This window comes from Ostrea edulis, chromosome 7, assembly GCF_947568905.1.
Source record: "Ostrea edulis chromosome 7, xbOstEdul1.1, whole genome shotgun sequence".
In the NCBI taxonomy this organism is placed as follows: domain Eukaryota; kingdom Metazoa; phylum Mollusca; class Bivalvia; order Ostreida; family Ostreidae; genus Ostrea; species Ostrea edulis.
In genome coordinates, this window is record NC_079170.1 from 72407547 (window position 1) to 72422566 (window position 15020).

At 35.2% G+C, this 15020-nt stretch overlaps 1 protein-coding gene across 3 annotated transcripts; it reads right to left on the reverse strand.

Annotated features, from left to right (window-relative positions):
* Window positions 1–11274: 11274 nt before the first annotated feature.
* Window positions 11275–14392, reverse strand: LOC125657170 (E3 ubiquitin-protein ligase TRIM71-like). 3 transcript variants are annotated; one of them, XM_048887822.2, is made up of 2 exons: window positions 14278–14392; window positions 11275–13071 (listed from the first exon to the last, which is right to left on the reverse strand). In XM_048887822.2, exon 2 carries the CDS (start codon window positions 13063–13065, stop codon window positions 11383–11385), a length of 1683 nt encoding a protein of 560 aa, XP_048743779.2. In that variant the 5' UTR covers window positions 13066–13071; window positions 14278–14392; the 3' UTR covers window positions 11275–11382. The 3 variants fall into 3 exon arrangements, with proteins under 3 accessions (XP_048743779.2, XP_048743780.2, XP_048743783.2); XM_048887823.2 differs by having other exon boundaries at window positions 14274–14327; XM_048887826.2 differs by having other exon boundaries at window positions 14285–14317.
* Window positions 14393–15020: the final 628 nt, after the last annotated feature.

Below are 15020 nucleotides of genomic sequence, written 5' to 3' on the forward strand. Positions count from 1 at the left end.
ATGCAAACATTTTAATTATTGAAATATTTCATGGTTGAATGAGTTTATAAGAGGTTTACATCTTCTATTAAACTTTACCCTAATAGGTATTTGTTTTCGTTTCCCGTAAACTGATCATAAAATCAGCTAGACGTGAAATTCGCGGTGGAGAAGACGGAAAATATATCATTACAAGTATGGTACATATTTGAAAAGCTGATATCATATTTCAAATAAGAGATCGTTCTAATAGATAAGGACAAATAGCTTTTCTTAAAATATTTTATTCGGCATTTTGACTCTGTCAAAGTGTGATCAAAAAGTGATTTACCTCCCAAAGAATCAGGAGAAATATGGCGCGATGGTTATCAATATTTCACTGACAATTACCTTCAGATAAAGCTTACAGCACCGTCGCTTCTCCCAAATCCCATATCCCGACATCAACATCACGTGAGGGAGGAGATAAAACACCCCCCTTGACAACACCGGGTCTATTTGCACAAGATGCGTTTATGAAATCTGAGATTCGACAGAGAAGTTAATAACTATGCAGTAAAATTTACATCCAGTCAGGTGAGAAATTGATGTTTAAAATGCATGTAGGGTAACTCCGTGGCCTTTTTAATAAAATACATTTTCCATTTTCTTGGCAACAGATCAAAGCTCAATATTTTGTTGTGTGTAATTTAGAAAAAAAGATACATTTTACAAATTTTAGAATCATTTGAAATAAGATAGCCAGGGACTTTAGTTTACCGTCAAAAATCGCCATGATTGATTGATAGAAGAATTATTGTAGAGCCATGAGAACTTGTCAGTAACAATCAGAACACGAAGAAAATGCTGCATCCATTCCTGAATGTATTTTGTTGTGACAATAATAGCTCAGTAAAAGTAAGTTTTGAAATGTTGATGTCTGTGCACCGATCTGGCCGTACTTAATAACACTTCCAACTCTTTTACAGTAAGTGTATGAAATCTTTTAGCTCTACAATGTGTTTCAAATACAAACTATTTCCTATGTTTTATTTTAAAATATCAAATAATTAGTATCCACTTGACACCTGCGCGCTTTAAAATTTCTTGGTATTAGCACCCCCCCCCCCCCCCCCCCCCCCCACACACACACACACACCCTCCCCCTTGTCATGTGCAATTCAAAACATGCTTAGAATTGTAATGATTTGCGTTTCCATACCACATACCTATTTCAAATCTAACATTAGTGTCAAATACATAGTTATGATATAGAAAGATAGCAGAAGAGTTCTCCGAGGCGCAAGAAAAAATATGGACTGTGTTGTCGACATCAAAAGCGGAAGTCCCGTGACAAGAAGGGTGTTGGTAAGATTTTTTTTTTTTTTTTAAAAACCTCACTGCTACAACCTTGAGCACTACATGTAAGCTTATGTCGAAATTTGTGGTACTTCACCTACAGCTGGCGAAGTTTCAACGCGAGTGAAAAATTCTCGAATGGGATGTTAAACAATATTCAAACAAATATGTAAGGGGCATGAACACGATTTAGGCTGAAGATTTTCTAAGATCCCCCCCCCCCCATTTTTATTGATTACAAAGCTTAGCTAAAGCAATTCTAATTGTCAACCAAAATTTGAATATCAGTTGTTAAGTTACAAGTGAGATACAACACTCACGATTCTTTGTTATGTAAACAAGGCTTATGCCATGTTTTTGTTTACATATAGATTGCTTGATAGAAAAAAAAATATGTTTAAAATAAAATGAGATGTTTCAAACTCTAGAAACTATTTAATTGTGTTCAGAATTGACTTGTAATTTGAAAAATTCTGCTTTAAACTAAACATTTACTACTATATTTAACCTTTGTAAATAAAGCCATGGACCTTGTTTATATAACAAAGAACTAGAAAACTGACACGGTCAGCAAGGGCCCCGCCGAGGATTATTAGAGGAAAGTGACATCTGTATTTGATATAGCAATGTTTGGGACTGTTATATATGTTAGAATTAATAACATATAAAGATACATTAGAATGCCAATTTGTGAAAAAGGAATCATAAAGCATATTTATGAGAGACTTATGCAATTTAAATTACTTCTGTTTGACACACACTCATTACATCCACTCAAACACAACAGAGTGCAACAAAATCTCATTGTAATAGGGGATTCAAAATGGATAACTGGTACAAAATATGGTAGATACTATTCGAAAAGGATTATGAATTTGACATATTGATGTCTTGGAAAAGGAAATTCTGACATCGGGGCTCTAAGCGTTTTCAAACACATTGTCATTTGACAAAAGTGTTCTACATTCTTAAAAATAGAGATTAATATGTCTTTACATACATAGGTGAGAAAGTTTCCATTATTCCTAGCCGAGACATACCATGTATGCGCAAAAAATTCATAAGCAAATATCAAAATACTCACATAGAAAATGTGGACCTTACCGTCAACAAGCGCAGCGAAACACGCCATTTCGAGATTTTCGCCGACGAAAGCTCGGTAACAGTAATGAATAAGGTACACTCATTTTGTATCTATTTTGTGACTTTCTTTATTAAAAGGAACAGTTCTCTAATGTGTAACGTGCAATTACTACATAATTCAATAACTTGAAGCATGAAGCAGTTTCACTTTGCAACCGGATATAAGAAATTTTATTTCGTATTCCGATCCCGATCGAAAGTTGTTGACTGGGAATGACGTGTTTTAATTCAATATACATATAACATCAAGCTTTTTTTTTTTTTTTATATCACATTAAAAAAACAACACAAATATATACACAATGTGGTAGAGTTATTTCTTGTAAATTTTCTATATATCAACACAATGCATATCATAATTAAAATTGAATTATATCCCTTAGATAGTGGTAAATAAATACGGTTATAATAAGAAAGATGATGACATTCAAACAGACATACAAAGTGACATGACTTCAAAATCTATAGGTATCTTCCTCTTATTGTAAAGTATTTCTGTACAAAATTTGAAAACTGTACAATGACAACTGTTTGAGTTATCGTGTCACAAAGAAAGTGTTCATAATAACAAAGATAATGACACACATACAGACAGACAAACAAAGTGACATTACCCCAAAATCTATAGGTGTCTTCCTCTTATTGTAAAGCATTTCTGTACAAAATTTGAAAACTGTACAATGAAAACTGTTTGAGTTATTGTGTCACAAAGAAAGTGTTCATAATAACAAAGATCATGCCGTACAGACAGACAGACAAAGTGAAATGACCCCAAAATCTATAGGCTTCTTCCTCTTATTGTACATTATGTCTGTACAAAATTTGAAAACTGTACGATAAAAACTGTTTGAGTTATCGTGTCACAAAGAAAGTGTTGGCGGACAGACGGACGGACGGACGGACAATGTGATTACTATAGGGCTTCCCGCATTTCATGTGGGGCCCTAACTATGAACCCTGTATCTCCCATATTTAAGCATTTTAAACATTAAAAATGGAAAAATAGATTTTGAAAATGTTCAGCTCAAATCGTGTCCATGCCTCATTAACGATTTATGTGCAACTTCCTCCGACGAGATACAATGTAATCGGTTTCGAGTAAAAACCCTTTTTAAAAATGGACTTCGGCAATCGACAATTAAATAATAGCACATCTTTGAAATTATTGTAATTTGATCACATTATTGGTCTGATTTTTTAAATTTTTTATTGAAGATGACGGTCTAGAAAGGGTTTATATGCGTTGAAAGTTGTAATGGGGTCAAAATGAATTTGTCGTCTCAAACTAGAGACCTGTACCATTCTTGAGTAGCATTAGTTTTAGAGAATACATTAAAATCCGTAGTCAAAATCAGTTTATAAAGAGCGGTCTCAATTAGCATGAAACATGTCTAACAGCTAATGACAGGCTGTATTGGTAAATTAGACCGTTATAACTACCATAAAATTTGCGAAATGCTGACTGTATTAAAACGAGACTGTTGAAAACCTTGTACCATCAATTTAATTGTCAGCTGCCTGTCTCGATTTAAAAACTGACCATACGCAGAACAAGCTCTTGCGTATCGAATCAACACCTCATGCAGGTGATAATGGAATGTTGCCACATAAATATGGGAAGTTGACGATGGAGAGGCTGAAGTGCCATAAATTTGAGTAATTGGTTTGCTGTTAATATCTATGTTCAATAAACTATCTACGTAATAAGCAGATATGGAATACTGTGGTGTCTTTTGAGTTCACTGTGATATATCGAATCGACAAATGAATGAGAATAAGTATCATTGATAGATTACAGATATACACTTATTTGAGTCAAGTTGAAGGCCTCAGCAAGATATTCTTGCTTGTCATGTAGAAGCGTTTTTGATAAATTCTGTCTCGTAAGAAAATAAAAACAGGTTAGCTAATAAAGGAGCACAATTCGTGCTCATGGCAATTCCGACAGAGTGTTGGAGGACCCGATTACCCAAGACCACGAAGACAATGTCAATGAGGAACTCTAGCATCTTTTTAATATCAACTTCAGAGTACTTTTGCGTAGAATCAGAGTGGTGTCTAACAAAGTAATTTTTAAAAGACTGATTACAACATATGCATATTTCCTCTTTTTCCGTTTTTATTGAAGAACCAATTTTCCATGACGTCAAATGTCTAGTATTTAATTCATCGTAAGAAATGGTCGTGTTAAGTGTTGAACAGTCATATGGTTTGATGTTGACTTGAGGAAAGGTAAGAAAAGAAAGCTTACCAAAAAAATCGGTATACGTAAAACAAAAACCCACAGAAACCCTTAAATTTATTGCATCTAGAGATATTGTATCTCAGATGCATATTTCCATTGTAAGACCACAGTTAGAGTATCCATTTGAAGTCTGATCTGGATGTACAAAGTCTGATATTGAAAATCTAGAAAAGGTTCAGTTACATGCAGCTAGAATAGCTACAGATCTTTCAACACTAGCTTTCAGAAATTCACTGCATTTGGACACAGGAGGGACACCTTTGGCATTACAAAGAACCCGGTCTCTTTTAACGAAGCACAAAACAATGTTGTTCCATGTCAAAGACACGCTTTCTTGTATCAGAAATACAACACTAAATATCACCAAACTACCCTCTGCCCAAATGTAGAGTCTTTAACAAAACATTCATTCCAGATACTGCATGTAGACGAGCGTGCCCAGTATTCCCACAAGGGAGACAACCTCCTTAGGTGATTTTTAAGAAATGGCTTCAATGTCATATCGTTAAACCGCCAAACTAATTTTTTTTATTATATGGAGAAAGGTTTTTAAACATTATTCATACAAAACGAAGACACAGCTGTGTTTTGAATTCTGATCTGCACTGACGTGATTTTACAGCAGACCCAAAGTGTTCATGTCGACGGTTGGAGGATGTGTAAGCCATTTGTTTTGTGTGTGTGTGTGTGTGTGTGTGTGTGTGTGTGTGTGTGTGTGTGTGTGTAAAAATATGATTTTAATACGAAATATCTAAGGTGTAAACTGTTCTCAATTTTTATCTATTACAGATGTGCGCGTGATCCTATGGATTACCTTAACGTGTGTATAATGATTAGCGTATCTGCTGTTGATTCATACATTTATGTACTTTAATATATCTCTTATGAAGGAAATACCAAGCGCATGCTATGAAATGTAAATATTCATTATCTGAATGGATATTCATGCATGTACCGAGGAGAGACTGTCTAAGCTTTTCAGAACTTGTGTCCAATCCTCTCGGCTTTATTGTCAATATGTTCAGTTCACGATTGTGTGTTTGTTAATGCCTTTATAACATGCTGTTTTACATTACTCGGTGATTAATGCTGAAACTATACAAAGAATAAAATTCACAAAAATACTTTCATTAAATTTTCCTCACGTGAAGAATTGTTCTTTTAATCAACATTTGATTTCCTTATCCCCAGATTTATCAGTAAGGACAGGCCTGATGTCTAGGTCAAGCGCTGGCCCAACCATAGTGAACGCATTTCTCACTTTATGACGTCACAGACTCTACTTCCTGCTTCCGATGTAAACAGAATTCGAGTCGTGTAAATAACCGCGGGAGATACCTCGTTCATATTTCCCTTATCGTGGTTTTCATTACCCGGATGAAGTGTTTGTTTGGAAGTTGACTATGCACTCGATAGTTTGGTCATTTCATTAAATGACATCATCAGTAGGATGATTTCCATAAGTACCAGAAGGAGAAGACAAACACACAGAAAATGCAAGATATTTGTTCTCTTCAAAATGAAACTGTTTGGTAAATTGAAAAATAACACACAGATACATTTGACATAAATATGAGCTGTAAGTTGTTCAATATTCTGAAGAAATTTTGGCATGTATTTTTCACATGTGAAATTGTTGTAGTGGTTTGTTTTTTTAAAGCATCCGTTCGTAAAATTTTAATGAAGAATATTTCTGATTTTCAATGATCCATTCCATGTATAGATACTGAAATCGAGAATGTCTTATTGAATTTAATTCAATGCATTATCAAAATTTGAATTTATATATGTGACATTGTTACAGTGGGGTTTTTAAGCATCCGTTCGTAAAAACTTTAAGTAGAATATTTCTGTTTTTCAATGATCCATTCACTGTAATGATTCTGAAATCCAGAATGCCTTACTAAATTTATATCAGCTACAATAAGCTTGAATTCGATGTGTAATGCTTCTTCCTTGTTGTGCGGTAATTTTATCAATAGCGGGTGGTAAATCTGACATTTATACTGTAATGAATACCTGGTTTGTACTTTTATTCCAAAATTACACAATTTTCAAAGGAATTATTTTCTCAAAACACACGCAGTCGATCTCAAACGATGCCATTCTTTCTCTTTTGGTTCCTGAAACCTTATCAACCATGTATAAAACTTATCTAATGTCAGAAAATTCGATATCTTTCTTTTAATAATACACTTTATTTAAATGGTCCGCCATTATTCTTTCATATGTATTATTGTTTACCTGTCTTTCTACTGATGAATATTTTCTCAACATTTACCTCCAACATGTACAGTGTTTATTTGTAATTCATAACATGTAGTTTGAGTGAATACGAAATTGAACTTGCCGCTCGCCATTTTTCTATAAAATTTTGACAGATCTTAACACGCACTCACCCAAATATATACGCCATACCCCCCCCCCCCTCAATGGAACTTAATAAGGTTACATATGTCACTGGTCAAGACAGTCTGCTCAATGTAATCTCGGCTGATATTCGGCTCAGCTGGATATTTGGACTGACGCCTTCACCGCAGTCCTTCATGATAAAACATATCACTAAATTTTCAGTGCAAATGCTGACTTCGGTGGCGCAATATATTATCTCCCAAAAATGAAGAGTTCCTATAGTCTGTTTTTTTTTAATTAGCGATATACAACAGGAATGTGGAGATACTTATATATCAGTAATTTGATAAAACGACAATCTGTCTTATTAAGGAATTTACATACCTAAACGGTAAGTAATGCAGCATTAATAAATATAAACAAGAGGTACTGTGAGCAATGCTCACTAAGAATACCCCCCGCTTACCCCAATCTCCCAAAGGGTGTTGGTAATAGGTATAAACTACCTCTTTTCTGAGTGTAAAAAAGAAATGGCATGACAAACCGAACCATATTGCTACTTCGATGTCCAGTGCGCGTGACCTTTCACCTTTTGACCCCAAAATCGATAGGGAACATCTTCATCCCATGGGTAGTCCATATGTATGATATCGTGAATGTAGGTCGAAAGGATAACGCTTTAGAGCCCGGAAACCATATTGCTACTTCGATGTCCAGTGCGCTTGACCTTTGACCCCAAAATCGATAGGGAACATCTTCATCCCATGGGTGGTCCATATGTATGATATGGTGACTGTAGGTGGAAAGGATAACGCTTTAGAACCTGGAAACCATATTGCTACTTCGATGTCCAGTGCGCTTGACCTTTGACCCCAAAATTGATAGGGAACATCTTCATCCCATGGGTAGTCCATATGTATGATATGGTGATGGTAGGTGGAAAGGATAACGCTTTAGAGCCCGGAAACCATATTGCTACTTCGATGTCCAGTGCACTTGACCTTTGGACCCCAAAATCGATAGGGAACATCTTCATCCCATGGGTAGTCCATATCAATGATATGGTGACGGTAGGTGGAAAGGATAACGCTTTAGAGCCCGGAAACCATTGCATCTACAGACGGACGGACGGACAACCCGATTCTAGTATAACCCCCCCCCCCCAACTTGTTGCGGGGGGTATAATAACTTATATGAAGCGAGCGGCAATTTTACCTACATTTCGGTGCTCATTGAAGAGGTTCGCACCTGAGATTTGGAGTAATGTAATTTTCTTGGGAAGTGCATTTTATTTATTTCTACATTGAAGGGAAATTAGGAAATCTAAAAGAAAAACTGGGGGGTCGCAATGCTTGTTATTGAGCTACAGTGTTCTAAACATTACCTTTTTGCACTTAAAATTGATTCACGATTTATTCAATTAAACTTGATTTTCTGTTGGTGTCAACACAACATAAGCAACACGAATAAATCATTACATAAAATAGATAGATAATCATGTCTTCTAACAATACAGATAAAAAAAAAAGTTAATACAAGTAATGAAAATAATGACCTTTCTGCACTTGTTATGCGAAAACAATTCATAATATCAAATTTAAGAGCTTAAAAGGACATATTAGGAGCAATGTCAATTTCTAAAATTCCACTAAATTTTCAGGGTCTCGTCTTAAAATTCAAAATGGAACTAAACACAGTGGGGGGTGGAGATCAATTTTTTGAATTATTAGCTGAAATATTGAATTTTTTATACAAATTTCGAGTAAATTAATTTAGACCTTTTTAAGAATCGGTGTTTTGTTTGGAAAAATATATCAACCAAATCTAATAAATTACAACATTTTAACTAGTACTTATTGTAACGGGGACCGTTACACATGTTCCCCAAACATTCCCCCATTTAGTAAGTGGTGACATTTATTTCAGTACAAGTTGTTTTGACCATTGCAAACTGTGTAGCATGTGAATATATAACTATATTATAACGTTCAGTCCATTTCATACTAGTTCAAATCAGTTATAAAGATCTGAGAGTTTTGTGCACGTGCACGTACGTGCATATAAATAATTCGACCATCTCGATACATTACAAGTCTGACAATATGAGTACAAAAGAAGTTTCACAACTGTTCAATGAAAAAGGAGAAATTAACGGCAACTCAAAACTACAAAGACCGAAATCAATGCACGTGCATACACGTGCGCGTGAGTACCACACAGCAATTTTGTTGATGCTATTCAATAGACATTTGAACAATATACTTACTATATGAATTTGGTATCGATTGCTTCACTCATAAGAAAGTTATTGGGATTTCAAAATCGTCCAATCAGAATTAAGCGCACGTGCATGCGCGTGCAGGGAAGTGATTTTGAGACTATTAATAAATTCCGAGGCCCAAAACATACCTGCAACCTAATTTTCAAACCTATTCATTGCAATCTCAAAATGTTATAGACCAATAATTAAATTTAGATGTCAAAAATTACAATCCACGCGCATTCACGCGCACGCAATTTTGATAATGGAAAATTTGTTGACACCATTTCATAGACATTCATATCATGGATCCTCAGGGTAAATTTGAATTCATTTCAGTTTTTAATTCAATAGTTATGACCATTTTAGTACCCGAAAAATGAAAGAAAAGCTATGCACGTGCATACACGGGCATGTGAGTATGACTCAGCATCAATGTTGATGTCATTCAATAGACATTTGATAGATATACTTACAGTATAAATTTCATATTGTTTCCATCATTTATAAGAAAGTTATGGCGATTTCAAAATCGTCCAATCACAATTTAGCACACGTGCATGCACGTGCCGGATGGTAATTATGACTATACACTTTTGTTAAGAATATCAAGATACATATACAATACAAGTTTGAAAAGATTTTGACAAAAAACAAAAAAGTTATGGTCATTGAAAGAATTGAACCTTCAAAAGACAATGCACGTGCGTGCGCATGCGCGATTGCAATTTTTATTAAATCGATCTGTAGATATTTGACATGTCTACCTATCCTGTAAATCTCATTAAATTTCCTTGATTGGCATGAATGATAAAAACGGTTTTGTATTATCCAATCAAATTGAAGCACACGTGCATGTGCGTGCAGAATTGAAATTTTGACGATGCCAAACAGTTAAGGGTCCCATGTTATACCTACGATATAAATAGCAAACGATTTCATTGAAAAATAAAAAAGTTAGACTGATTCCAAAGTTTGTAAACAAAAAATCCAATGCACGTGCATGCACATGCATGCATTTTCAGACAAAATGACATTCGGTCCGCACATCTACATATGCTATACTATCATCCTAAAAAGGTTTCATATTGATCCCTTGAGTAGTTTCTGAGAACACTCGTGGACAAAAAAGTCCCAAGAAGAAAGAAAGAATAATAATAATAAGAAACAGAGTAAAACCAATATGTTCCCAAACTTCGTTTGGGGAACATAACTAGTTCAAAGTCTCAACTACTTGTATCATAAATCATAAAACTAAAACACAGTATAGGAGAATAAAAATAGAAGATATATTGGATGAAACAGAATCTGTAATATCATGCAGATTTAGAACTTTTTAATTAATTCCACCACAACATATAGTCCCTGCAAAACCCTTTAAAAATTGAATTGGACCGACAATTTTCCAATGCTTAGGGTTCAATAGTAAATGTGTAATATGTTAGCGTTAATGAGATCAGTATTGAACCAGTAAATACTTAGTTGTAGCGTCCTGCGCAGTTGTGCTCAAAAGCTCAAGAGCCAGCTTCCTTAATTGTTAAAACCTTCTGAAGTTGAATGTAAATTACCAGATATGAATTATGAAGGACTGCTCCGAGATTCGGTGAAGGCGTCAGTCCAAATATCCAGCCGAATCTCAGCCAAGATTAAGCTCAAGACAGGTGTGACTAGTCAACACGGGGCGCTTACTACTCCGAGGCACTAGTGTTTCCTAGGAGCACGCGTTTGCCTTACTATACACATACGCAAGACCGGCCGACCTATTGGTGGTTATGTTAGTGCGCTTGGGGAAATATTTTGATAGAAAAATTCCTTATCAGTAACATGTACATCTATCTATTTTGTATTGCTTGTAGGAGTTATGAGATTGATCACTGTTTGTTATCTTCACCTTGCATGTAGAAAAGTTCAGATTTTTTTTAAAAATACTTAAATTGTTTAAACTGTAACGCATACATGAGGAAATGGCTTTATAATTTGTTAAGATATTTAAAGACACAACATATATAAAAATGTCCCGGATGCTACAACTAACGTCTGTTGAGATTTTGTTATATCTAACTCTTCAGCTTAAAAACTTGTATATTTTCATTTTGACACAAGAGTTTTCCCATTCCCCAATCCACAGGTTGTCCGACTTGTCGATGGATAGTCCACGTGGACGGAGAACATCCTGTGTTAAAAGGAAAGAGATGAATTCCCCGTCCTTACTGATTAGATGCAGGACATTATTCAAACAATCCGAGATCAAGATGTGTCCCAGACTGTCAGTGGCTATCTCGAGCGAAGTAAAGAAAGTATATTTTAGATGCCCAGTTTTCCCGTGATAATTAAATCGGAATTCTCCATCCATGTTGACCACTACCAGTTTATCAGGATTTGACCTGTCAGCCACACATACATCCCCGTTTATGTTCTCACACACAAACCGTGGATAACTATAAAGCTTCTTCCCGTTGTGGTTGTGTACGATCTCCTGGATCTTCTCTCCGCTGCTTCTGTATCGGACAACTCTAGCTGTATCACCAGGGCCTGTACAGGCCAGGATGTCTCCTGATTTTGTACAACACAGTCCTCTTAGATTATATTTGTCCTTCACAAACGTCGACATCTTTTTATCATGAGATACTTTAAGGATGGTTCCTTTACTTCCAGTGGAAAATATCAAACTGTCATCAAACATTACAGCAAGACCCCGAGGTTGAACCTCAGTGATGACGTTTTCAAGCTCTTTTCCTAAAGTGTCAATCAAGAGTATACCAGGACCACTTCCACTAACATAAGCTTTTGTTTCATCAACGCACTCCACATGGTATAATTCATTACTTTTGTTCTTGATATCTACCTTATGTAACAACTCTGGTTTTACAAGCAGCTTTTTGTTTGTTTGTTCTGGTTTCCATGACTGATCTCCGTCATCTGTGATAGCAGGTATTCCCACTTTCTGATATCTTATCTTTGTCTTGAGAAGATCCCCGAATTGTGTCATATCCTGCAATTTCCTAGATTTAAAAGAGAGGGGTGTTATTTCAATTCTGTCAGGAAGCGTTAAATTCTTAACTGTGTGTGGACTTTGCTTCCGGTACAAGATTAAATCCGCTGGATGGCCATTTTGTGTGAGATTTTCGTATTTCTCAATGATCTTCTCGAGCTGTTGTTGGAACACTTCCAATTTTGTCTCATATTTCGATATCTCAGCTTCCTCTTTTTCCTCGTCATCTTTGGATTCTTGGAGGGTTTTGTTCAACATGGCAGTAATTTGGTCGATGAGTTGTTTCGCTTCTTCACTCATTCTTGACCTCACCTTCTCATGGCTTTTCTTTAACTTGGATTTCCCAGATTTTGCTTCTGCCAGAGTTTGGGTGACTTGCAATTTGAACTGGTTCTTCAGTTGATGTAGTTCTTTCACCATGCTTGTCTTCTGCTCTTCATACAGGTTCTTCATCTTTCCTATGGTGTGTTTTCCATGGGTTTCCTCAATGCAGATTATACAGACAGGGACTTGGCAATCTTCACAGCAAACCTCGTACGGTTTTGTTGGGTGTTTTTCACACATCTTTATCATATTGGATGGATCAAGACTCTCTGAGAAAGAAATGATTTTATGTCCAGAGGGAACTTTGCTTTTAAGATGGAAGACTTTACATTTGGAGCAAAGTTCATCCCCACAAGGAAGACATTGGAAGAGAGCGGGCTCGTCTTCACAATACTGACAGCGGATGACATCTTGTGCTTGCGCCTGTGCCATGTTACTCTACAAAATTAAACAAAAAGAAGATGGTGAATACTTAAAGTTAGCATACACTAATTTTAATTAATGCTTTAACTCAGATTCATTCAAATTAAGAAACAAGTTAATTACATGTAGGTTGCTTATTTCGAAAAATTGTATAATTGTTATACATAATTTCATACATGAGTTCTAAACGAGCAAATTAAATTTGATAATTTTCAAAAAGGTCTTATTACTCATTATAGATGATAATGCAAAGATTTTGCATGCTTAATTTTCAGCAGTAGAGATTATTTCTAAATCACATTTTCAACATATGATCAACTAAGCACCACCCTTTGGTCTGCACCCAGGGGTAGTCCATTTCGGATTACTCGTTATAATCACACACACACATGTAGATTATCTGTTTGATGTCCAGCAGTAAAGAAGAGTTTCAATATATAATGTATGTAACCAATCTAGCACCACCATGGTATTAGATCTCTAGTGTAATGAATTTAGCAATTTTGGGACAGGGCTAAATGCTAATTATGAACATGCAAACATTTTGCCTCCTTCGTGTCAAGAAGTAAAAAAAAGATTTTCTACATTTTGCACAATAGTATACACGTATAATGCATTTTCAATACATGACCAACATAGTGCCACCCTCAGGCCTGAAGCCAGGAGTCACAAATTTCAGTTTTGGTAGAGGCATAATGCTAATTACAATCATGCAAACATTTTTGGTTACATTTTGACTCGTATATCCCCTCCACTCACTATCAATCTAAATTGTATTGCATGATTCATGAAGAAAACTATGTAATACACGTATGTCTTTTATGTGTATGACATCGCTCTGATCCTAAATGTTCTTAAAATTATGGTATTGCCCCTTGTGGGTCCATAATTGGATAATAAATGATTTCATATACATATAAGCTGAATGTATGTTCAAAAAATTAAATAAGCACACAACGAGGAACAAACACAGACAGCGATAAGGTCACCTAATAAATAGGTCATTATTTGTTAGAAATCTACTTTCTGTTTGAATACTTCGAAATACCTCTAGCTTATATTGTCGGATATTGTATAGCCTATTGTAGAATATTGGATAAATCAAACCTGAATAGTTATGAATATTTAGAATCACATGTACAATTATTCATCATGGATAATTTGTAATGCTTGATATTTAGATTAAGGACGTGAAAGAAAGGAAACAAACAACATACTCACTAGTCACCTTGCACTAGGCCTATCGCCATGTTTGCGAAGTGGCATGTTCTAAACAACGGAATGAAGAGTGGAGTGGACCAAGTATTTGAATCTCATTTGTGTTTGTCGCAGCTTCTCGGGTCTTAATTCATGAATTAGGTACAGTGTATATGTATGTAATAGAGTGATATTTGAGTTAATGAATAAATTTTGCTATAGATATATGCTTGAATGTATTTTACTTTAGAAAAACCTAGAGTCACTCCTTTATTTCTCTAGCCCTTACATGTACATATATAGGTGAACACATTTACTAGTCATTACCTTAAGGCATATGTCAAAGGTAGTGTAGTGTTCTTGAACTTCATTGGTTGTGTTTTGTGAAGTTGCTTTTGGTTGGTTTTTATTGTTTTGGTCATTGGGTTTTACTGCCAAAATTGAGCATTCTTGATATTGACATGATTTTGAAAATATTCACTAAGACCTTCTACAAAGACTTTTCCTTCTTTTCTGGTAAGTGATTCATTACTAATTATCCTTATTGGTAAATGTCAATTAATATGTCCAGTCTATATATATTTGCAGATTTAATGAGATTCCTTTTGCACTAAATATTAACTGAGAGAAAGGCTAGATCTAGAATGAATGATAGTTTTGTTTAAAGCTCTTTGATTTCACAAACCAATTGCTTATATTTAGAGTAAATTGGTGAATCTTTCAAGTTACACTTTATTCTATAATCAGAATATTTGATTAACTTGTTC